The following is a 25,557-nucleotide window of genomic DNA, read 5'->3' as shown; positions in this document are numbered from 1 at the left end:
AAGTATATTATTTTTATTTCTCTTTATTTTATTATTATTATTATTTATATATACAATCACTGTACATCATTTAACTTGTAGAAAGAATTTACCCAACATGAAATACATCTCAGACCAGTCCAGTTGAGAATACTATACAAGTTATTATCAACAGGTAATAAACCACTTTTTGGTACCACTGTATTTTCTTACTGTAGACTAAGCTCTTTTAATCAGAATAGCCCCCAGAAGATATGTTGTTCTCTCGCCCCACTTTTCAGAGTAGGCCCAGGAATCTGACATCACTCATATGAGTGCATCAGATGTAAATCTGGACTTATGTTCTTGAGTTCTTAGCCCTCCCGACAGCAACATGCTACCAATAGTGACCTTTGGAAAGTAGGATTAGAAGCCATTGTTATTGGGACCAGCATTAGCGTAATGGCTATGTCGCTGAACTCCCATGTAGTCGACCACAGTTCAAGTCCTGGATCCAGTGGCTTAAACTCACGCCGGGTGCGTGTGCGTGCATGCCCAAGATCCCAAGAGGAGAAAGGAGGAGAAGGGATTGTGGTGTGGCCATTCGCCCTGGGGGGTGATTTCTCACTTTCTATCTTTCTGTCTCTCTGTCTCTCTGGCAAGTGCACGCACCCTATAGCAAAAACCTCTAAAAAAAAAAAGTGATTGTTATTTTCTTCTTTATATTTCTCAGTCTTATCCAGCTCTTTTCAAAACAATAATATATTCCTTTAACAATAAAAAAAAAAAGAATTGGTAATAGCTATTTGAAGAAAACACCCATGGGATCATCATCTAGCATATAAGAGTGCAAAGAGTGTGGGCTCTGGAGTCACACCAACCTTGCTTTTCATCCCAGCTCTGACAGTTACTTGAATTTTCTGAGCCTTAGTTTCTTCAGTTGTAAGATGAAAATAATACAGACCACACTAACTTACTGTAAAAATAAATTTTTAAAAAAAAATTTAAAAAAAAGGAAAACAGTCACTGTTGGGAACAGATAGATGGTCCCTAAGGAAGATCAACTGCCATGCTTAAGGTGAGAAAAATAAATAGGAGGATGCGGCCCTCTGAGACATATGCTCCAAAACTGAAGATTATCTAGCTTTGGAGTTTATCTGTGTCCTTCCTGAAAGCACCAACCTATATTTATAGAGGAAGGGAATGAAAGAACAGTATAATTTTTATGTTTAGCATACGGCAAGCATTCTCATCTGCTTATGTATGGACATGTCTAGATAATGTGGGCAGGATTTCACTTTCACCAGGCCGTCTATTTTATGGTGGGACCCTGGGTACATGGAAATGGGACTTGTAGGTAGGGAACAGTACCTAGCCCATCTTCCTGTGAAATCCTGAGACTCTGCTCACTATTGCCTAAGAGTATTTGTGGCATGTGGATACCACACTCTTATCGTAGCCTTACATTTCCAAGGATCACTTAGTCAGCTAATCTTCCCTCAAAGACATGCAGTCTGAACAAGAGCACAGGTACCTGTAAGATGCCCTTGCAGACCCATTTCCTATAACCCTAACAGAAAAATGGCCCATATCCCTGATATGGATGGTTCCTGAGACTAAGAAGAAAGAATGAAGAAAATGACGTCTGAGTTTGAGTCCAGATCCTCTGAGTTCTGAATATTTTACTAAGATCTTTGAAGCCCGGTTTTGCCATGCAAGTCTGCCTGGCTGAATTGGTAGGGCCCATGGAGTTAGTAAGACTATAACTGCTAGTACATTCACCACTCCATTTGAGCCAATTTACACAAAGGCAGACAGAGCAACCTAAATCACCACAAATCAATAATCATCACAGAAGAGGGACGGTGCTTTGTGAGTAAGATCAAGGCTCAATCCCAAACCAGCAGCCATTTCACTTGGCATTGCCTGGCACACAATGACAGAGAGGATTCGCTTTTCTGGCTGAAAAAGTAAGTGTGATTCACTTGATTTCCAAGTATTATAACATTCCCTAAATAACTCAGCTGTAAGCCGGAGTCCAACGCTTAGCAGAGAATATTGTAACCTTCGAGCAGCAACCACAGGAGGACAGCCAGCACTTTCTCCTGCAGATCTGGTCACGACGGAAGATCACACGAGTTCTTGATGAGTTCCCATGGTCCGTGCACAAACAGCACATAAATAACCTACACATCGCATCCACTGGGTATATGCGGCAGTGCGTGACCACACAGCCCCCACAGAAACACGCAACTACACTGGGTGTTGTGCTTGGTGCAGTCTCCTGGTACCTGCAGTGCGTATGCTACTCACACTTCTGACCATCTGTTTCACGCTCAAAACTCTGTGTTCCAAACTGTTTAGACTTCTGGGAAAACTTTCTCAAATTGTGGCTTAAAACCCCTGCTTTTCTCTCTTCCCTCCCTTTTCTGTAAAGCTAACTTCCTCCTTACGGTTACCTAAACCCTTTCTGACAGAAGTAAAAGTGGCTGCTTTAGTAGCCAGTCTGGAACTGAATAAATCCAACACTTGGTTTGAAGGATGCAAATTTATCTGCATCAGCTGCGACAACCACCATCTCCCAGACCAGCTGCTCTCCTCATAAGCCGTCACTTCACTGCATCCCAGGAGTCCCCTGCACGAGTCACCTACTGTGTGAGCTACAGCGTGGCACAGGAAAGAATCCTGGACTAGAAGACTCTGGATGAGATGACCTCAGCAGCCCCAGCAGGTGCACAGCCAGGAACACGTGCACAGGAGCTGTTCCTGGAAAACACCCCACTTGTGGGTCTGAGGATCACTTGCATTTTTGTTTAAATTAAATTTTGTAAAGGTGTTGTCATTTCCAAAGTGCTTTTGTGTTTAGCATTTCAATTGGCCCTCAACAACCCCATGAGGTAGATAGAGGGACCAGACTTAGAGCAAAGGTCAAACCGGCAGAAAGTGACCAAGCTGAGAACAAAACCAGAGCCACCAGAAACAGACTCTGTCAATTTACGTATTGATTCTAAAACATGTTGCCTCTATCTGCCTTTTAATTTACCTAACTGAACAGGGCTAGACTACTTCATGTGTCCACATATGCTACTTGAAGAGAATGAAAGTGGATTCTGTGAAGACTTGACTTAGCTCAATAATTCTTTGGACCACCTGCTGCCTAGAGCACTCATGAAGATGGCTTTCAAATGACCTTACATTGTCTATAGTTGACGATGAGCTGGACAACCAGAGCAGCCAATGAGACTGGAAAAAGTAGCAACCTCTGTTAGTCTTCATAAGAGGACTGAATGGGGAAGGGCAGGGACAGAGCACTCATCCTATTCACCGAGACCCCTTCACTCAACACAAGAATTAAGCACCTACTCTGTGCCTGGCACAATGCTAGGGAGAAAACGTGAGAGAAAGCAGAGAGCTCATGGGCCCCTGATCTTTTGAGGGGTACGGGGATTGAGAAAATGATCACAAAATAAGTGTAGAATTACAGCTATGCTGAGTCAACAAGGGATGTTCTCTGTGGCGTTGCAGGAGAGGACAGTAGATGCTCCATCTGAGTGTCAGGGGAACTTTTGAGATGGGAATTCCAAGGGAGCTGCTAGGTAAGGGTGGGACATACAAAGGGAACAGACCAGCAGGAGGAGAGACTGGAAGCAGGACAATGTGGCAGCATATTAGAGAGCAGGGGGAGGGCACCCAGTGGGTATCTCCCCGCAGGTAGGGCAACCACGGGTCCCACAATTTGCTCATTAGTCATTTATATATTTTAGTAGGAGCTCAGCACAGCCAGGGATGGAAGCAGTGGGAAGGAGGGTCTGAAAGTTCAGATTTGCACTTTAAAAAGACCCTTCTGGCTACATGTGAAGAAAGGACAGAAGGGTGAGGGTAGACTTCTGTCTGGAGACTACTGCACTATCAGGGCAGTTTGCAGTGGCCTAGCTGCAGTGGTGCAGGTGGAGAGAGGGAGAGGTGGAGGAATGTGAGCCCTATGTTAGAGACGGAGTTGCTCAGACCAAATGCAGCTGGCACAAGCCAATGAGGGGAGGGAGACAGGAAACAGAATTCAGTCTCCGGACTCTATCACCAGAAGGAAAAGGTGCTGTAGCCGAACAGGAGACACTTTGAGACAACCAGGTTTGAGTGAAAGAACTTGAGTTTGATTCTGTTTATTTACTTTTTTACTGAGATTTTGCAATAGGGCACATGTTCTTGCCAGAGATGAAAAAGACAGAGAGAGAAAAAGTGAGGGGGGCATGACCCTGCTGCCATCCCCATCTCTGTTCTCCTCTTGGGATTTGGACGCACATACACGTGCACCCGGTGTGATTTTCAAGTCACCAGGGCCAGGACTTGAACCATGGTCAGTCATGTGGGAATCCAGTTGCCTTAACCACCACACCACCTGCTGGCCCTAAATTTGTTTTTTTATTATATTGAAGGTGCCTTTGAGATACTCACTAAGCGGTGTCAAATAGATCACTGTATTTGGATGTTTACTTATAAAATAGCTGACCTTTATTGAGAGTTCAATATGTGTCAAACAACATTCTAAGCAGTTTAGGTATTAACTCATTTATTCTTCCTATAATGCTATGAAGTAGATACTGTTATTATCTTTATTTTATATAGGAAACAACTAAGATTCCTTTTCCCTTTTACTAGGGAGATTTTTGCCATGGGATGCATGTGCTCACCAGAGAGACAGAAAGACAGAAAGTGAGAAATCACCCCTCCCCCAGGGGAATGACCATGCCACAATCCCTTCTCCATTCTCCCTTCTGGATTTCGAGTGCTCACACGAACACACACACACACACACACACACACATACACACACACACCTGGCATGAGTTTTTGTTTGTTTTTTGTTTGTTTATTTTTAAGAAAGATTTCTTAAAAATCTATAGGTGTGTGTACTCACCGGAGAGACAAAGAGAGAGAGACAGAGAGACAGAAAGTGAGAAATCACACCTGGGGGGATGGTCATATTGAAATCCCTTCTCTTCCATTCTCCTCTTGGGATTTTGGGCACACACGCCAGCATGAGTTTTAAGCCACTGGATCCAGGGCTCAATCCTCAGTCGACTACATGGGAGTCCAGCCACATAACCATTATACTATCTGCTGGTTCCTGGCATGAGTTTTAAGCCACGAGGTCTGAGACTCAAAAGGCAATCAATTATGCGCGAGTCCAGTGACATAATCATTACGCCAGCTGCTGGTCCTGTAACTGAGGTTCTAAGAGGAAAATAACTTGCCCAGGGTTATATACATTGTAAGTAGCAGATCCTGGGTTTAAATCCAGGTACTCTGGTTCTACAGAGACACATTTAAATTGACAATCAGTGTTTTCTAAACTGCAGATGTTGATCATCAATGTATAGGGGCCAGACCCACATTTTAAAAAGAGAGTATCAGAGGGCCAGCAGTTAACATAATAGCTATGTCGCTGGACTCCCATGTAGTCAACCACCGTTCGAGTCCCAGACCCGGTGGCTTAAACTCACGCCAGGCGCGTGTGCATGTGTTCCCAAGATCCTGAGAGGAGAATGGAGGAGAAGGGATTGAGGCATGGCCATTCCCCCGGGGGGTGATTTCTTACTTTCTGTCTCTCTGTCTTTCCAGCAAGCACACATGCCCTATAGCAAAAACCTCTCAGAAAAAAAAAAAAAAAACAATAGTATCAGCTTCATAGCCTAGTGGTTAAGTGAGGCAGATTCCATATGATGAGTCACGGTTTGAAGCCAGGCCCTAACAGTTGGAGAAACATGTCAAGCCTGTGTGTACCCAAAATCCCAAGGGGATGAAGAAATAGATAAGGAATTGCTCATAAGCAATGAGCACACCCCACTGGGGATGCTTCTGTTTCCCTCTCTGTCTCTCTCTAGTGAGTTCATGTACCCTTTCACAATTTAAAAAAAAAAAAAAATCAGAAGGGCTAGCCTGTGGCGTGGTGGCCAAGGTGGCAGAATCCTATATGGTCAATGGTGCTGTTTGAGTCCTAGACCTGGTGATTTGAGAAACATCTGGGGTGCTGGGATTTTGGCATTTGTGTGCTCAAAATCCCAAAAGGAGGGAGAATGGAGGAGAAGGGCCTGCAGTATGACCATTCCCCATGAAGGATGCTTTCTCGCATTCCCTCTCTCTCTTTGTCTCTCTGGTGAGTATATGTGCCCTCTAGCAAGTAAAAAAAAAAAAAAGAAAACTGTATCAGAGTATGTCACACTTGCAAAGGTGTTATTTTATGTTCCGTGCATTTGTATCTATGTTAATCTGTGTGCTATATGCAGCATCAACTGTAAAATATATTGCCTACTGTGGGGTATAGTTCAAAGACCTTCCCCTGTGCTATATATAAATGTCAGTATTCTTCCAACAGGGAGGATGGAAAGATTCTCCTCATGGGCTATTTACTTTGGAATGGAAAAGTCAAGCCTGATTATATGAATAATAATACCTTCCTATCCTAAAATATTCTGTACTTACAGAAAATAGCAGTTACTAATTTAAAAGCAACTAATTTATCAATATTTTGCCAGAGCAAAGCAATTTCATTTTGAGCCAGCACCCAGAAGCTGTTAGTTGCTCAAAAAGAATGAGAAGCCAATAATAATAATAGTTAAGGCAACATTTACTGAGCACTTATTAATATCGGCATTGAGATGCATTATTTACCCTTTTTTAGTCAGTTTGCCAATGCCTGAGGCTCAGGGATCTCAGGAGTAAGTACCTGGGCTGGGGTTTAAGACCATCTCAACTCACAGAATTGAGTTTTCAACCACAGAACTCCAGAGAAGCGTTTTTTGTTGTTGTTGTTTTCAGGCTGCATTCCCCACAGTAAGCCAAAATCATTTCCTAAGAAGTAAGTGAAGATGCGTTCTTGAGGTTCAAACAAAGCATTTAATAAAGTAATTATAGAGTAATTGGAATTTGCAAATCACCCTTGAAAATGAGTCCCAATACCATTACTTCCAGGGGGAAAATTTTTAAAGGCAAAAAGCAAATGTATAAATAAAGACTCACCAAAAATTAAAATGATAGCAATTAACCAAAATCATGGACTAGAATATCATAGCAGAGAAAAATGGACAATGTAATGCATATTTCAAAAGGAGACTAGTAGAGCTATTAATAAACATGCACAATATAATGAAATGTTTAATGTTGAAGGAGATAAATATGTGTAAAAAATGACTCATGAAAAATTAAAATAGTAACCATGCAGAAATCGAAACACTAAATACAAAGACCCTTTCATGTGGCAATTCCATTTTTGATCATTTATTTTACTGATATTCTCACACAAGAATACACAAAATGCTATTGTGCTCTGAATGTATGTGTGCCCCCCAAACTGGTAAGTTGAAGCCTTGTCACCAGGCGACAGTTTTAAGAGGCGAGGCCTTAGGGAAGTAATTTAGGTCATGAGGGCTCTATCAAATGAATGGGATTAGTCTCATATAAAACAGGCCCCAGAATGCTGCCTTGTCCTTGATGGCAAGATGCCATCTACAAGGAACAGGCCCTCATTGGGCCCTGAATTTATGGGAGTCTTAATCTTGGACTTTCCAACTTCGATCACTGAAAGCAACATATTTCCGTTGTTTATGAATTACTTGGCCTAAGGTATTTTTGCAACCTTAATGGACCAAGACAGATGTACTAGAAGAATCATTATTCTAGGGACCAGCAAATGGCATGGTGGTTAAGGTGGTAGACTCCTATATGGTAATCCATGGTTCAAATCCTAGACCTGGCAGTTTGCTTTCTCATTTTCTTCCCCCCTCCCCCCATGTGTGTTTGTCTGTGTGTGTGTGTGTGTGTGTGTGTCTTTCTCTGGTGAATTAAAATAATAATAATAATAAATAATTCTTTTAAAAATGTTCATTCTAGTACTGCTTTTAATAACAAAATACAGAATTGGAAAATATGCCTATTGATAGGGGTTCTGATTAAATAAAATATGGAACCCTAAAGAATGTCAATACCAAGTGGTATATTAAAAGATGAGGTAAATCCGCATCATCCAATATGTATAAACCTTTAAGATTGATTATTAAACATAAAGTAAGGAGACTATCCATAGAATGGTCCCATTTGTATGGGAGAAAAGAGAAACGAATGTTGCCTGAAGACCTCTGAAAAAACATACAATGAATGGCTAACACTTGTTACCATTTTGGGGAGTGAAGTAGGGATCTGGATGGGGAAGGAGATTAATTTTTTTTTTTAATTTCTAGTTTACAAGGCCAGTAGGTGGCATGGTAGTTAAGGCACCAGATCCTACATGGCCCAGTCTGGTGTTCAAGTCCTGGACCCAGCAGCTAGAGAAACACCCCAGGAATGTGTGCATCTGTGCACAAAAGTCCCAAGAGAAAAATGAAGACTAAGGGGCTGTGGCATTGTCATTGCCACCAGGAATTGATTCCTCAATTTCTCACTTTCTCTCTCTGTCTCTGTCTGTCCATCTCTGGTGAGTACATGTGCCCTATGGTAAAAATCTTTTTTAAAAATTCTACTTTACATAAAAGGTATAAACAAGTAATCAAAGAACCTAATCTATTTTTACAATAAGGTCTGCTCACATAATACAATCATTTGATGAGTTGCCTCAACTATTACTAAATTCCATCTACTTTGAAAAGAGGGGGTCCAAACATCCATGTATATACTCCTTCATGGCTCCAGGAGGAGGTATATTCCTGTTCCCTGGCTGCCTGGAGGTGCCTGTGCAAAGCTTTACAGAAACTCTCATCACATCTTCTGACTTACAGTAGATTACAAACTCTTAAAGGCAAGAACTGTTTCGTTAATATATATATATAGGCACTATATTCAGAACCTAATAATAAGGAGACCTTCGATTGAATGCATAAATCCAAGATAGCCTATTTGCCTATTTTTTTGACTGCAGAATACCTTTAATTCAATAGTTTAACCACAGATTCAACTGAACAATGTATAGAACTGGCCAATTGTCAATCTGCAAGAATGATTGGCACTACAACCATGTAGATGTTACAGTTACAATACACCACTATGTAATGATTTATCGGAATTTCCATTTTTAGACCTTAACTCTAAGAATGCATGTTTTTCTTTTATTAAAATAAAAAAAAAATTGTGGTCAGTCTCAAGGTGGCAAGAATGAATGGCAAAGAGTTAAATATTTTTTTAAGAATTATTTCATTTAACTTTATTTATTTATTTTAATTTATTCATTTATTTATTTTAATTTTGACCAGAGAGGGACAGAGCAAGACAGAGAGAGAGAAAGTGAGAAAGCAAGCCACCAGGTCCAGGACTCAAACTATGATCAGCCATGTGAGAATCCAATACCATTAAATACCACACCACCTGCTGGTCCTTCGGGAATTAAATTTTACCAGGGTTGTTCTGTTAATTTCCAGAGCTTTGGGCTTGCGTTTGATTCAGAACATACATGAAACACTACAACTATTACAGTGATTCTAGTAGGATTTTTCATAATGGTTTTGATAAATCTATGTAGTAGCCTAGATTTTGGCTTATTACTGAGTAGGAGACCGATAACTAAATGGGGCAAACTTCTAAGAAACACTCATTATTGGGGTAAATACCAGGCATAGGAGATAACAGTGGAACATCTAAAATGGTATCAATTAGTATATAAATCTCACTAAGATCTCAGAATCTCTAGTGAAAAGTGATAGGAAAATCAATTCATTTCCATGTGCAAAGCCCGTCGCTGATGGAGGCTGTTTTCAGAATGTGCATACACTGTGTTATTTATCAGTATACCATATATATTTCATACAGAATTTTTCCCCATGAGCAATAGTAAATGTTCATGGTACTTTGAAATGGAGCAAAACAAGAAGAAAAAAATCTGTCTTATAATTTGGGTTCCTGGCATAGTATACTACTACTTTAAAGATGAATCCTATCATTTTAGAGCTGGAGGAGTGAATGCTTAATTATATCACTTAATCCTCATTTTACAGATGAAGAAACTAGGCTGCAGAGAGACGAGATACCCCTCTCATGGTTGGCTGGGTAGCAGGAGACTCCAGCCTCAAGCCCAGCTCCCTTGACCTGAGTAGCCCTTATTCTTTTCACTGAAGCCTCACTTGCCAGTAGTACAAGTTATGTTTATGTTATGAAAATACTCAGCTTGGGACCAGCAGATGGTGTTACATTGGTTACATTGATTACAATGGTTACATTGCTAGACTCCCACGTAGTCTACTGCAGTTCGAGTCCCAGATCCAGAGGGGTACAACTCACACTGGGCATATGTGTGTGCATTCCCAAAATCCTGAGAGGAAGATGGAGGAGAAGGAATTGCAGTGTGGCCCTCCCTCTTGGGGGTGATTTCTACCATTCTGTCTCTCTATTTCTCTTTCTCTGTCTCTCTGGCAAGTACACATGCCCTATGATAAAAAAATATTTCTCTAAAAAAAAAATTAGCCTAATGATGAGCACGATGCGGTAACAATTCTAAATCATCTCAAAAATACTATAATGTTTAAGAACAAACAGGAGGAGGAGTGATCCACCATTTATAGGGTGGGGTGACAGGAATAACGGTCCCCCTATAATGGCCACATCTTGATTCCCAGAATCCCTGAATATTTCTTGCTTTCTGTCTCTCTGTCTCTGTCTTTCTGGCAAGCGCATGTGTCGTATAGCAAAAATCACTCAAAAAAAAAAAAATCTTCTGCCTATATTACCATCACCAGAAGAAAGTAAAAATTTAGGCTTTTTAAATGATTTATAGAACTTCAAAATTTCTTGAGAATATCTATGTGTTCTTGACTTTTCTTAACCATATTCTTCTATACTCTTTTCTTCATAAATATGATTTTTAAAGTTATAAACAGGTATTTCACAAATATATATATTGCAGCACTATTCATGATTGCTAAGACATGGAACCAACCCAAATGTCCACAAATAGATAAATGGATTGAAAAAGTGTGGCACATATACTCCATAGAATACCATTCAGTCATAAAAAACAACAAGGCCCTGTAATTTGATAGTAAGTGGATGAATATGGAAGATTTGTTCCTGAGTGAAGCAAGTCAGGCTATGAAAGAGAGACATTTTATGTCTCCACTTAACATAAACAGACTGTCTGCACTCTATGGTAGAGACTGAAAGACTGGAGGACATGAAAGCATTAAAAATTGCTGTGGACACTAGAGAAAAAGTGGAAGGAGAGTGTGGGAGGGAAAAAGGGCAGAAAAGGAAATTAAGAGAAAAATAAGGAGAGATAAGATATTTGTGGGACACAGATATGGTTTGTTACCTGTTGATGAGAATGTGTATAGTATTCTCAACTGGACTGAGATGTGTATCATGCTAGGTAAAATCTCTTACAATCTAAATGGTGTATAGCAATGAAATGTATAAATAATTTTTTAAAGTTATAAACAGGTATTATTCTGCCCCAAGGCACTAACTTCTCATTTCACAAAATTATCAAATTTGAGAATAAAAATTTGTGCTATTTGGTAGATAAGTAAACTGAGTCTCAGCACAACTAAATGCAGGCATACAATGACAGCCATTCTAAGACAAAAAAAAAAAAAAAAAAAAACACAGATAGGCCTGTTGATCCAGATATGGGATCCTTTCCACCATCAGATTCCACCAGACTGGACTTCACATCCTACACCATATTGTAGCTCTTAACATTATTACCAATGGAATCATTCTATCCCGTCTCTCTCTCTTTAACAGGAGAGTATTTCTCATCTATGTAACAAGGTGAGTTGGTCCTAAAACCATTCTGAATAGGAGGACTTGGGAAGCTAGAGGGAGAGGTCTGAAAATAATTATGCTCTTCCTTCTCAAGTTATGAACTAAGAGGAAAGGCAAAGAGTGAGGAAATAAGAAGAGGTCAAATACTATCTTCACTGTTTTGTTTTTTTTGTTTTTTGTTTTTGTTTTTGTTTTTGTTTTTTGAGAGATTTTCACTATAGGGCACGTGCACTCGCCAGACAGACAGAAAGAGACATAGAGACAGAAAGTGAGAAATCACCCCCCAGGGGGGATGGTCACGCCGCAATCCCTTCTCCTCCATTCTCCTCTCGGGATCTTGGGCACACACGCACACACACCCGGCATGAGTTTTAAGCCACCGGGTCCGGGATTCGAACCGCGGTCGACTATGTGGGAGTCCAGCGACATAGCCATTACGCTAACTGCTGGTTCCCCTATCTTCACTGTTGACCCAGGACGGAGGTGGTAGGAGCCCATCACTCCCATGAATAAAAGCCATGTAGAATGGGGAAACATGCCCTCACACACACACTGCAAAGTTAGATTTCTTCTTCTATGAAAGATTAAACTGCCCTACCTGATTTAAATAAGAGCATATCTTTCTAAGTTGAATATTAGTGATTTCAAAACAACTGAAAACCCCATTCCATGTTAGTTCTCCTTTTCACTCCAATCCTAGTAGATACATTGTCTTAATATATAAAATCTTAAATATGTCATTTTCAAATTTTTGCTAGCTCACCATAGAGCACACTTAGCTTTAATAGTCTAAAGTGTTTTCCAGATTTTCTTTTAAGCACATCTTTGTTAGAATTTTCTCCCAGGCTATAGATGGAATCTAATACAGTTGCAGACATAAATGCAAAATGGATTTACATGCTGGGTTGTTTTCTCTTTTGAATTTTCAAGGCAATGGCTCCCATTTTTGATATGATTCTACTGCTTCTCTGTTAAGCACATTTTTGGCTGCATGAGCAGTGATGAACTCTGGATGACATCTAAAAATTCTCATCCCCATGGAATGGCTGGGCTCAACCTCAGGGAGTGGATGCAGCATAATGCAGAAGGCCAAAGTACTTAGCCAGGACGTGGGTGCTACGAGAGACTCAGGTTGTCCCACTGAGCCCCTCTACCTCATCCTGTCAGTGGCTCAGGACTTTCTGGCCTCAGTGGGCATATCCTTTTCTTGCTGAAGGAAATGTGATGTTAAGTAACAATGGCTGTGCTGAGGAAATACTTACGGATTTCACAGTTTGCTCCCACCCAGCCGTGTGGGCAGTGGCAAGTATACCCATTGGGCTGGTCCAGGCAGGTTCCAGCATGGTGGCAGGGATTGCTGTCACATTCATTTATGTCAATGTCGCACTCTTCACCTAGGGAGACGGGAGAAAAGTGGTGAAAGGCCTGGACCAGTGGCTCCTAACATTCTTCTTGCAAAACACTGATTCAAGGTTTGGGGCCACGACCTCTAGCAATGGAACCCAATCTACTATTTGTATGAAGTACAGAACTCCCAGAAAATTTCACACAAGGGGTCTTGATTTAAGTGAAACTAAGAAAAAGAAAAAAATATATAGCACGGGTTTAAAAATAAAAATCTTTCTTTTAGTCTATTTAACTTGCTAGCTGATGCTAATTCTCAAGTCAGAATAAATCTTTCCAGGTCAATTGGAAAAGTGAACTTTGGTTCCTGATTTTATGACAAAAGTCATATTTTGGATTTTAGCAGCTAACTCTTGTTTATTTTTCTGAAACTCCAGAAAACCACCAACTCCCTTTATAATTGCTTATGATGGCTTTTTAGCCAAGGGTTTGAGTGTGTGAAACTGGACACTAGACTCTTTTGTGAATAGGAAATAGTTGCATGCCTACCTGAGTCAATTATGAAAATTTGCTCTACTTTCAAATCCCTGGATATGATTCTTAAGGGCCAAGGTGGAGAACTGAAAAGCTCCAGAAAAGCAAAATACCCTCCGCTAAGGAGAGGTCACTGTGAAGTCTAGGGTTAGCCCTCATGTGACATAATCTTCCCAGGAAAATGGGGCCCAGGAGAAAGCCACATCTGCTCCACTCTGGCCTTCTCCCCTAAGGGAGAGTGTGACCTCGAGGTCCTGAACCAGTCTAGACCCACCTGTTCACAGCATCCTTGCGTACCTCAGAGAGAATCTGGTATAAAACTACACGGTAGGATAAAGGGCCAATGTCACAGTGAACCAAATACCAGCCAAAAGGAAACAGCTTGTTATCAAATGTACCATTAATAAAGTTATCGTCAAGTGATTTTAAAGCCATCATCATGCATCAATACAAAATGACTATGCTCCTTAAATTTAAAAGACATCTCATCAAAGCTAACAAGAAGAGGATACTTCATATTGTGGCATTCTTCGAAGTTTGAAAATGCAAAAAAAAAAAAGGTATTTTCAAAATAAGTTCCCATTTGCTTAGATAAATATAGAAAGTGATGAAAGCTAAAACCCTAGCATTGCTATTGTCAGGAACTAAAGCAGAGGAGCAAGATCAAACATGTTGTCCATTTTCAAAAGGCAACATTTCTTTGCACACTGAAGTAATTATTGCCATGCTCATTTAATCAGCATTAAACTGCTTTTTATATCTGCTTTTGGTCTACCTCACATTTATAAAACCATCCTATGCCATTCACAGACCATTTTAGAGAGGAATCTCACACTAAAATACATTATGTCTGTTTTATTTCATGCTTTCTGCACCCGGCATCTGATGATTTTAGTTTTAAAGTAAAATCTGTCGAACAAAACATTTACTATTTCTAGGTCCTACTAGGATGATTATAATTCAGTAATGTCTAAGTGAATTTGTTTCCTGCAATAAATACAGTCATTTATGTCAACAGAAAAGACATGAAATTGATTGCCTCTCACTAACCTGTTTCAAAGGTTGTCTTTCTATTAATGGAGCAATCACTCTGAGTGGAAAAGGGCATAGACTAAGCTATTACAAATGGCATTACAAGGTAGACTAGTTGAAGAGACATATAAACAAGAACGTGCTGAGAAATGTTAAAAGGATGAAATCAAGGCCTTGTAAAATATAAACATCAGTACTACTTTTCAACCATTTAGGAACACAAGCTTAATTAAGGTATTTAATAGAAATAAATACCTTAATACCTTAAAGAAGTACTTTAAAGAAAGCTAAACAATAGATATCTTTAGCTGATCTGAACATTGCAAATTCTGAAATGAGATAAAATTGTTACATTTTTGGGACCCATTAGATTGGAAGATTTGGGTGAGATGGAAATGAGGAAAAATTAGAAAAAATTCTTTCTGTAGACATTTATGAACTATCCACAGTCTTAAGAACTGGGGGGACCAGAGGGTGCATAGTGGTTAGGGCACTGGACTCACATGTGACCAACCACAGTTTGAGACCTGAACCGGCAGCTTGAAATTCCCACTGGATGCATGTGAGCACATGCCCAAAATTCCAAGAGAATGGAGAAGAAGGGATTGTGCTATGGCCATAACAGGATGGGAGGGGTGATATCTTGCTTTCTGTCTCTCAGTCTCTCTCTGTCTCTCCTGTGAGTATATGTGCCCTGTAGCAAAAATATCTCAAAAAGAAGAAGAAAGAGAAGGAGGAGGAGGAGAAGAATAGGGGCCTAGAGAGAGTGACAAGCCTATCCCATTTTGATTTTCACCACCAAGGTATTCTTAGAACTGTACTGGGGACTAAAAGACATAATTTAATGACGTAAAGTCCATGCCAGTTAGAAGCCCAATTGTCTAGTAGCTATTTCTACAGTAATCATGCTATGGCAGATCTCTGGTATTATGTGCAGTTCTCAGACACCTTTACTTACTCTAATGGCCTATTTTGCAGAAGAACACTCCTATATTCCTAGCTGAATCAGTTACCCCACAACTAGCTCTCAGTCTGAAGCCTTCATTGTGTTTCATGCTGGCAGTAGGAAGACAGGGTGACTCTAATGATGGAGCTACTCAATGGAATTTTTAAACAGAAGACTCCCAAGGATGGCTGGTATTCTCTGCCTTACAGCGACCATGATTTTGTCCTCAGTTTCAAGCTGTATTATAAATTATGGAAAACAAATGTGTCTTCATTTATGTTTTGCCATATTAAGAAGACTATGTTTTATAGGTATTTTACCATCCCAACGTTTTATTTTCAATTAATATGCACTTTAACTTTCCTTATTAGAAGATTTGTTAATATGGCTGCTTGCTGACTTACAAGGGGATAAGTCTCAATAAAACCATCATAATCCAAACACTTTATAAGTTCAAAATGTATTTAATATCATAATAAACTCATCACGAAGTCAAAAGACCTCTGTCAAACTATTATAAGTAGACTGCCTGAATATTACATTATCTTTCTTTACTAATAGTTAACTTAATAAGTCCTTAAGCTTTTGCTTGAATCAATTAAATTTTTAGTTAACTTGTGTATTCACTTTAAAATCCGTGTTAAAAGAAAACCTGATTACTCTTTTTTGGGGGGGGAAGGGGGAGGTTTTTGCTAAAGGGTGCATGTGCTCGCCAGAAAGACAGAGGGAGATATAGAGACAGAAAGTGAGAAGTCACCCCTCAGGGGGGATAGCCATGCTGCAATCCCTTCTCCTCCATTCTCTTCTTGAGATCTTGGGCACACACGCACACACGCCTGGTGTGAGTTCAAGCCACCGGGTCTGAGATTCGAACAACGGTCGACTACATAAGAGTCCAGCAACATAGCCATTATGCCAACTGCTGGTCCCAAAAACCTGATTATTCTTAAATCACTGCTGTCCTTGAACAATATTTGAGAAGACAATCTAAAATTAAATTTGTATTTGATTAAGGCTCGCAATCTGGCTCTGCACTTTAAATATTTTATATTTTTTTCAATCTACTACTTTCTAAGAGGCATTATGTATAGTAATTATCCCATTTCATAGTACTCAAGAATACAAACACACTGGTTATTTCTATATGTTTTCCTTAATTAAATTAGGAAATGCAAAAAGACAAAGAAATTCAAAATCACTTCCACTTGTAAATCTTTGAGTTAACAGAATCCACACTAAAATATATCTATGAAAATTATTACAATCATAATATCTAATGTAAAACGTATACCTCCTATGTGCCAAGAACTGAGCTGGGTCTTTCAACCATAACTACTACACACACCTAATAAGAATACAATTCCAGAAAAAGTGAGTCTAAAAATTTTTGGAACTTTTTTCTATTATGATGTAGTAACTGAAATCTATCTTTCCCTCCCACTGTAAACAACTAGACAACTAAATGAAATATATGAAGAAAAACAAAACAAAACTTTTAAGACATTGGATAACAGGCAGTTCATGACTATGATTGTTTCAAGAAGAGAAATAAAACAGCTGACACCACAATCCTTTTGGCGTTCTTCCTGGGGCCACTTTGGAACACAATGGTTTCACTGAAATGAGAAGACTAAGATTAGAGTTTGTGAAGTTCAGCACAGTTGTAATTTGTAGGGAAGACTACTACAGAAGATAAACTCACTCAGGAAAAATGTACCAGAAATAAGTTACATCCCTTGAGTTTCTTGTTGAATATTGTATATGAGTAAGTTGAAAATTCAGGAGCCTAGTAAACAAAATGAAAGAGGAAGTGCTCCCAAATTCACAGAGGACTAGAAAGTATTCAAATTCTCATAAGCCAGAATGGAGATATTTCATTGACCACCCAGTACATTCAATGAATACACTAAAGGTCACATCTTAGTAGTAGGACATAACTATTTCTAGTGTGAAAGCTAGTCTAGACTCACCTCCCCAAAAATGTAAAACAAACTTTGAAAGGGCCAATCAGATCAGCAAGTAACCTACTTGCCACAAAAAAGTCCAACAGTTAAAAAAAAAAAAAAAAAAAAGACAGTAAAATCCAATCATTCAGCAGCTGAAACTATGATGACCAGCATTCAAACAAAAATTATTAGACATGAAAGGAAGCGAGAAAATGTGACTCATAATCAGAGGAAAAATAAGTCTAAAGATACAGATTTAGAAATGACAGGTGAGAGTTGATAGAGTTAGTTACATTTTTTCAAAATGTTAAAGAAAACAAAAATACTGAGGAGAAAAAAATGGAAGATACAAAAAAGAACCAAAATGAATTTTTAGCAATGAAAACTACAATATCTGAAATTGAAAAAGAAACTAAATGATTTTAGTAGTATATTAGACACTATAGAAAAAAACATTAGTAAAGTTGAAAACAGAACCATAGAAGCTAGACAAACTGAAACTCAAAAAGAAAAAAGTTACATCACTTGAGTTTCTTGTTGAATATTGTATATGAGTAAGTTGAAAATTTATTTTCCAAATAATTGGAACAGAGGTTCTTTGACCTGTTAGGCAATATTTTTTCATTTATTTATTTTTACATTAATCACTGTATATCTATCTTGACAGTGTAAAATATGTTTTTTTCCAACAGTCTAATGCAGAGCTATTTGGAATCCTAGGCAAGAAAAGTGAGAGAGAAAATACTTAATGGAATAATGGCTAAAGATTTCCAAATTTGATGAAAACTGTCATCACAAATCCAAGGACTGCAATAAACCCAAGCAGGATAAACACCAATAAAACCACACTAAGGGACACAAAATCAATTTGCAAAAACAAAGTAAAGGAAAAATTCTAAAAATAGTCAGAGTGAGACATCTGTTTCTGGAAAGATGAAGCAGTTATATTTTCCCTATTCCTCCCACTAATTACAAGTAAAAATCCTGGATATTATATGTAAAACAAACAACAGAAGATTCCAAGAGGTTGCATGAAAGAGACAGATTAGCTAGAAACCTCAGGACCCAAGGAACATCATGATGTAAGGTTCTCCAACTTTTCCTTCAGCCTCATATATTCTAGACCAGGTGCTGGAGAATCAGAAACCAAGAAATGTCCAAAGATGCAGAAAAAAAGAAGCCAACCCTCTACCGCCCACAAAATAAAGCCTGCTTCTATAGCCAAAGAACCAAAATGGGGCAACCAGGAAAGACAAAAAGACTATAATCAAAGACTGCCCAACTCTAACCAAACACCACAAAAAAGTGGAGGAAAGACCTTCTTACCCAGAACAGTGAAGGTCAAATAAAGAGCCTGGATTTCCACCCTCCAAAGTACCCTTACCTCCTGACAATGACAGAATGTACATTCTTTTCAAGTGCCCACAAAACATACCAATATAGACTCTATTTAAACTATAAAACAATCTCAGCCAATTTAGAAAACCTGAAATCATATAGAGAGTATTCTTTGAATATATTGGAATCAAACTAGAAACTTAGAGTGGAAAAATAACAAAAAACTCAAAATACTTGAAAACTAGATAACATGCTTGTATCTATGGATACAAAGGAAATCTAAAAGGACATTAAACATAACATCGAATTCACTGAAAATGAGAATGCAGTGTAAAGTTTGTCGAATATATCCAAAAGCATACTCAGAGGAAAATTTATAGCACTAAATAGACCCATTTGGAATGAGGAAAAACACTTTATTTCAATAATCTAAAGTCTCACCCAAAGGACCAAGAAAGAGAAGAGATGAATAAACTGAAAGCATGCAAAAAGAAGAAAGTAATATAGATGAAAAAAATTAAAAACAGAAAATAACATAGAAAACAAGTGCAACAAAAAATTATTTTTGAAAAGATTAATAAAGTCAATAAAACGCTAGGCAAGACCATCAAAAATAAAAGAAAAAGACAAAAATTACTGCTATTATGAATAAAACAGGGATATTACTTCAAATCCTACAGATTTTAAAAGGATAAAAGAAATAGTATGAGTGACTCAATGCATAAATCTGGCAACTTAAAAAAAAATGGACAACTTCCTCAAAAAATGCAAACCACTGCAATTCATCTAATATAAAACAGATCATTTGAATAGGCTTATATCTACTAGAGAATTTAATATATAACTTTGTTTTCCAGTTTTGCTCTAAAGCAAGTGCACTTGCTAAAGAAAGACAGAAGAGAGAGAGAGAAAGTAAGAAGTCACCATAAAGGGTGTACTACAATCACTTCTCTTCCACTTCCCTCTCAGAACTTTGGGCACACATGCACAAGCACCCTACATGTCTTTCAAGCCGCCAGGTCCGGGACTCATACCATGCAGTTGGTTGTGTGGGATCCAGCTGCCTTAACCATTATGCAACCAGATGGCCCAATATATAACTTTAAAACACACCAGAAAAAAATCTCCATGTCCAAGTCCAGGTCTAAATGCTTTCACTGGCAAATTCTACCAAATATTCAAAAAGGAATTGACAGTAATTTGCCACAACCTCTTAAAGAAAAGAAAAGACAAAAGAACACTTCATAGCTCATTTCCTGGAGCTAGTTGTACTCCAATAACAAAACTAGGCAGAGAAGAGGAGGAGAAACTTAGTCAATCATTCCTCGTGAATGCAGACACAGAAACCCTAAACAAAATATTAGAAGATGGGATCTGACAATATATTAAAATACTTCTATACCATGATAAAATAAGATTGATATCAGGAATATAAGACTAATTCAATATTTGAAAATAAAACAATACAAGCTAGTATAAAATAAAAATTACATAATCATATCTGGACCCCTATGTTTCACCATTAACAAAAGTCAACTCTAAGTGTATCAAAGATCTAAACCTAAGACTTCACCTCAAACTATAAAGCTACTGGTGGAAAACACTGGGGAAACTCTGCAAGACATGAGAGTAGCCAAAGACTTCTTAAATAAGACCCCTGAAGCACAGATAATAATTCTAAAAATAGATAGTGGGATTATATCAGATTAAGAAATTTCTGTGCAGCAAAAGACAGAGTAAATTGACAACCTTTGGAATGGGGGAATATTTTTGTAAACTATGCCTCAGATAAGGTACTGATAACCAAAATACACAGGGAACTCAAGGGTCTTAACCAAAAATAAATGAATAAATAAATTGATCAACCCAATTAAAAGATGGGAGAATGAGCTGAACAAACAACTCTTTAAGGAATACATATGAATAGCCAAAAAACATGTTAAAAAAACGTTCAGCATTCCTAATCATAAGGGAGATGCAGATCAAAACTACAATGAGATACCACCTAACCCCAGTCAGAATGATGAATGACTAAAATGGAAAAAATAAAATTACAATTGCTAGCAAGGTTATGGTGAAAGGGGAACTCTCCTTCACTGTTGGTGAGAATATAAATTGGTACAGCCATGGTGAAAAACAATATGGAGATTCCTCAAGGATCTGCAAATAGAACCACCATATGATCCACCAATTCCACTCCTGGGAATTTACCCAAAGGATAGGCAAAAGCTCAGTCAGAAAAGTCCTTGCACATCTATGTTTATTGTGGTATTATTCACAACTGTTAAGACATGGAATCAAAACAAATGTCCATGAACAGATGAATAAATTTAAAAAGTATGACACATATACTCTATGAAATAATAGTCATAAAAAACAAATAAATAAATAAAAAATAACAAGGAAAACAACAAGATCCTGGCATGACATTTGATAGAAAGTGGACAAATATGGAAGATTTACTGCTGAGTAAAGCAAGTCAAGCTATGAAAGAGACATTGTATGTCTCCACTTAAAATATACTATTTGCACTCTATGGTTAAAACTGAAAAATTAAAGGATATAGAAGTATGGAAAATGGTTATGGATACTGGAGACAGTGTGGAAAGAGGGTGGGAGAAGGGGGAGAGTGTGAGGAAAGAAATTAAGGAGCAAAACAGAGAGGCAAGACATTTATGGGACACAGAAATGGATCATTGTCTGTTGATAATACGTAAAATATCTGCAACTGGACTGATATGAGGAGTATTCATGTTGGGTAAATTCACTTTACAAGCTAAGTGATAAAGTGTGTTCAAATGTATAAATTTTTAAAAAATTTTAATTACATAATCATATCAATTTATACAGAAGAAACACTGGACAATATTTAATACCAATTCATGATTAAAGTTATCATCAAACTACTGAATTGTTGGAAAAGTCATGACATCTTTTCCATATTTTTCTATGAAAAAGTATATGATGACTTTCCAACAGTCCAATAGGAATAGAGAGGAACTATCTCAACTTGATAATGAGCATCCAAAATCATTATTGTTGACATGCCACTTGCAGGTAAAGGACTGAATGTTCTTCCCCTAAGACTGAGAACAAAGCAAAATGTCTGCTCTTACTTAACCTAGTGCTAGAAGTTCTAGTCAGTGCCATAACACAATGAAAGGAAATAAAATGTATACATATTAGAAAGGAAAAAATTAAACTGCCCCTATTTTCAGATGACATAATTATCTATGTGGAAAATTCCAAGAAATCAACAACAATAAACTACTAAAACTAATAAGTTCAAGAAGATCACAGGACGCAACATGAGCATAAAAAATATCAATTGCATGTTTACATACTAGAAATGAACCTGTAAACTAAACAACAAGTTTTTTGGCAATTACTAAAAATAAATGAAACGATCTTCAATATAAATATATAGCAAAAAATGTTAATGAAAGAATCAATGCAGATCTAAACATATGGAGAGTCATTCAGCACTCATGGATTAGAAGACTACGAATTATAAAGATATTGATCTTCCCAAATCGATACACAGATTTAATGAAATTCCTATGAATCCTTAGCAAATCTTTTCTGTTTTGTTTTTGTTTTTTAATTTCCAGAGGGTGTGTGTACTTATTAGAGGCAGAAAAAGTGAAAGAGAAACTACCTTCCAGTGGGATATGGCCATGCCACAATCTCCTTTTGTTCTCCTCAAAATTTTGGACATGCATGCACATGCATACAGCATGTTGCTCAAGCCACCTAGGCTGGGGGCTCAAACCATAGTCAGCAATGTGGGATCCAGCTGCCAATTCACAGTGCTTAACCACTATGCTAAGGGTCAGATCAGCAAAGTCTTTCTGAGTATAGACAAGATTATCCTAAAGTTTATATCATAGAAATTAATGGAAAAGATGAAGAATCAAAAAGAGGCCCAGGGACCAGCAGTTAGCGTAATGGCTATGTCGCTGGACTCCCACATAGTCGACCGCGGTTCGAGTCCCGGACCCGGTGGCTTAAACTCACGCTGGGCGCATGTGCATGCGTGCCCAAGATCCTGAGAGGAGAATGGAGGAGAAGGTATTGCGGCATGGCCATCCCCCCTGTTTCCTGCTTTCTGTCTCTCTGTCTCTCTCTGGTCCGGCTGGCGAGCGCACGCGCCAGCGCCCCATAGCAAAAACCTCTCAAAAAAAAAAAAAAAGGCCCACAAATATGGTCAAATGAATATTGACAAAGATTCAAAAGTAATTCAGTGAAGGAAAGAAAGGCTAGAATGACCATGTGGCGATGATTCAGAATTGGAGACATAACTATAAATTTGTGTTTAGGTTATTTTAGACATAAGTATAAATTTATGTTTAGACAGAGATGGCATCATAACACAATGCTTATGAATGTGTATGTATATCTGGGTTATATATGCATATACACACACAGATATTGCCTTCCTCTGTCATCTGAGAGAGCCTAAAAGTGATGGCCTTCCCAGGAGCAACAAGCCCAGCTGGAGCTTGGTTTCTAATACCATTCTCCAGTAAAAGGAACAGGGGATCCTTAGAAAAACGAGTGATTCTAGGACTGGGGCAGAAAATACACAAGACGAGATCAAAACATCAGGCAGTGCCACAAAGTATAAAAGTACAAAAACAAAACAGAACAGGACAACAAAAATATCAACACCACCGCTACGAGGATGAGAATGGGAATATGTGAAAGGGGCACAGGAACCCACTGAAGGAACTCTCAAAGGCCAAAGCTAGAATATTTTGAAAAACATAACAAATTTTAAAGGCCTAAGATAATAACGCAAGATATAAAATAAATATCCACTAGCCCAAATTCTTACACACAAATGACTGAAGAAATAAGCAAGTTGAGAAAAATTAACAAATCTCTCATGAAAACTTTCAAATATTTCACATACCTACTCCTGTCTCAAGGAGAGGGATTATAGCTTCCCACTCTATAAGCGTGGGCCATTCAAAGTGACTTCCTTCCATACAGAAGGAAGAAAAAGGGTAACATTATGTGGAAAAACTGACACGCACAGCCTTAGCCAATTGATCAGCTCAACACCAATGATCATACATCACACTGCTGATACGTGGCCTTGATGTGATGTGTGATAGAATTAGAAAATGGACAAAAAACACAGAGACGTTTCACCAAAGCGGATATGCAGATGTCAGATAAGCGCACGAAGAAGTAATCAGCATCATTTATCATCACCTATCGAATGACTAAAGTCAAAAAATAGTGACTACACCGATTGCTGGCAAGGATGTACTGATAGAATCACTCATATATCCTCAATGGGAATGAAAAACGCTCATATGACTCAGGAAACACATTGGCAGTTTTTGTGAAACTAAACATTGTACTAACATACGACCCAGCAATCGAACTCTACAAGAAAAAAAAAGAAAATTTATGTTCACGCAAAAACTTGCATATGAAAGTTTATAGCAACTTTATTTAAAATAGCTCAAAACTGGAAACAACCCAAAGTTCTTCCAATAAGTGGATGGTTAAACTGTGAAACATCCACACTGTGGAATACTGCTCACTGATCAAAAGAAAAAAACTACTAAGACATAAATTAACCTAGATGAATCTCCAGAGAATTATGCTGAGTGAAAAATTCAATCTCAAAGGATTACATGCTATGATTCTATCTATATAATTGTCTTGAAGTAACGAATTATAAAAATTCACAACACACCTTGTTTCCAGGGTTTAAAGAGGTGTGGTGTTGGGAAGAAAATGGGTATTGATATAAAAGGCCCACATAAGGATTCCTCACGGTGGTGACCAAAACCCTGTCAGTGTTCCTGGTTATATCGTACTGCAGATTTACAATGCGCTGTCATCAGGGGAAACTAGGCAAAGATTACACTGGACCTTTCTACCATTACTTGTGACTGCATGTGATGCTTTAAGTATCTAAAAATAAAAAAATATTTTTGGGACCATCAGTTGGTGTAAGGGCTATGTCGCTGGACTTCCATGTAGTCAACTGTGGTTCAAGACCCAGACCTGGTGGCTTAAACTCACACCAGGCGTGTGTCCATGCGTGCCCAAGATCCTGAGAGGAGAATGGAAGAGAGGTCATGCCACCAGATTTGGGACTCAAACCATGGTCACCTATGTGGAAGTCTAGTAACATAACCATTATGCTATCAGCCAACCCTATGTTTTTAAAAATGGGCGAATGACTTGAAAATATACTTCACAAGAAAGATATACAAATCAGCAATCAACATATGAAAGATGTTTACCATCAAAGAAATGCAAATTAAGATTTCAATGAGATTAAAACATTAACAGTATTTTCCCATGAAAATGAGCTGGAGATTGTAGGATACTCTATTGTGAATTGAAAAAAATATATTGAAAAGCAATTAAATTAAAAGACAGAAAGAGGGACCAGCAGATGGTGTAATGGTTACATCACTGGACTCCTATGTAGTCGACTGCAGTATGAGCCCCAGACCTGGCAGCTTAAAACTCATGTCAGGCTCATGTGCATGCATGACCAAAATCCTAAGACTGGAAGAGAAAAGATTGTGGCATGGCCATCCCCTCTGGGGGTGATTTCTCACTTTCTCTCTGTCTGTCTCTGTCTCTCTGGTAAGCACATTCATCCTACTCAAAAAAATCTCTCTTGGGAACCAGCAGTTAGCGTAATGGCTATGTCGCTGGACTCCCACGTAGTCGACCGTGGTT

General features: G+C 38.4%; 1 protein-coding gene across 1 annotated transcript in view; it reads right to left on the bottom strand.

Moving 5' to 3' along the window:
* Window positions 1–25,557, bottom strand: part of DNER (delta/notch like EGF repeat containing) — a 234,775-nt gene that overhangs the window by 9,595 nt on the left and 199,623 nt on the right. The window contains exon 11 of the mRNA XM_006141980.1: window positions 12,963–13,094. Within this exon, the coding sequence (XP_006142042.1) occupies window positions 12,963–13,094 (132 nt within the window). The remainder of the gene's footprint in view (window positions 1–12,962; window positions 13,095–25,557) is intronic.

The sequence above is a fragment of the Tupaia chinensis genome, unplaced genomic scaffold (genome assembly GCF_000334495.1).
Source record: "Tupaia chinensis unplaced genomic scaffold, TupChi_1.0 Scaffold000066_1, whole genome shotgun sequence".
Lineage (NCBI taxonomy): Eukaryota > Metazoa > Chordata > Mammalia > Scandentia > Tupaiidae > Tupaia > Tupaia belangeri.
The sequence above is the reverse complement of the archived record's forward strand: the minus strand, read 5'-3'. Positions and strand labels throughout refer to the sequence as shown.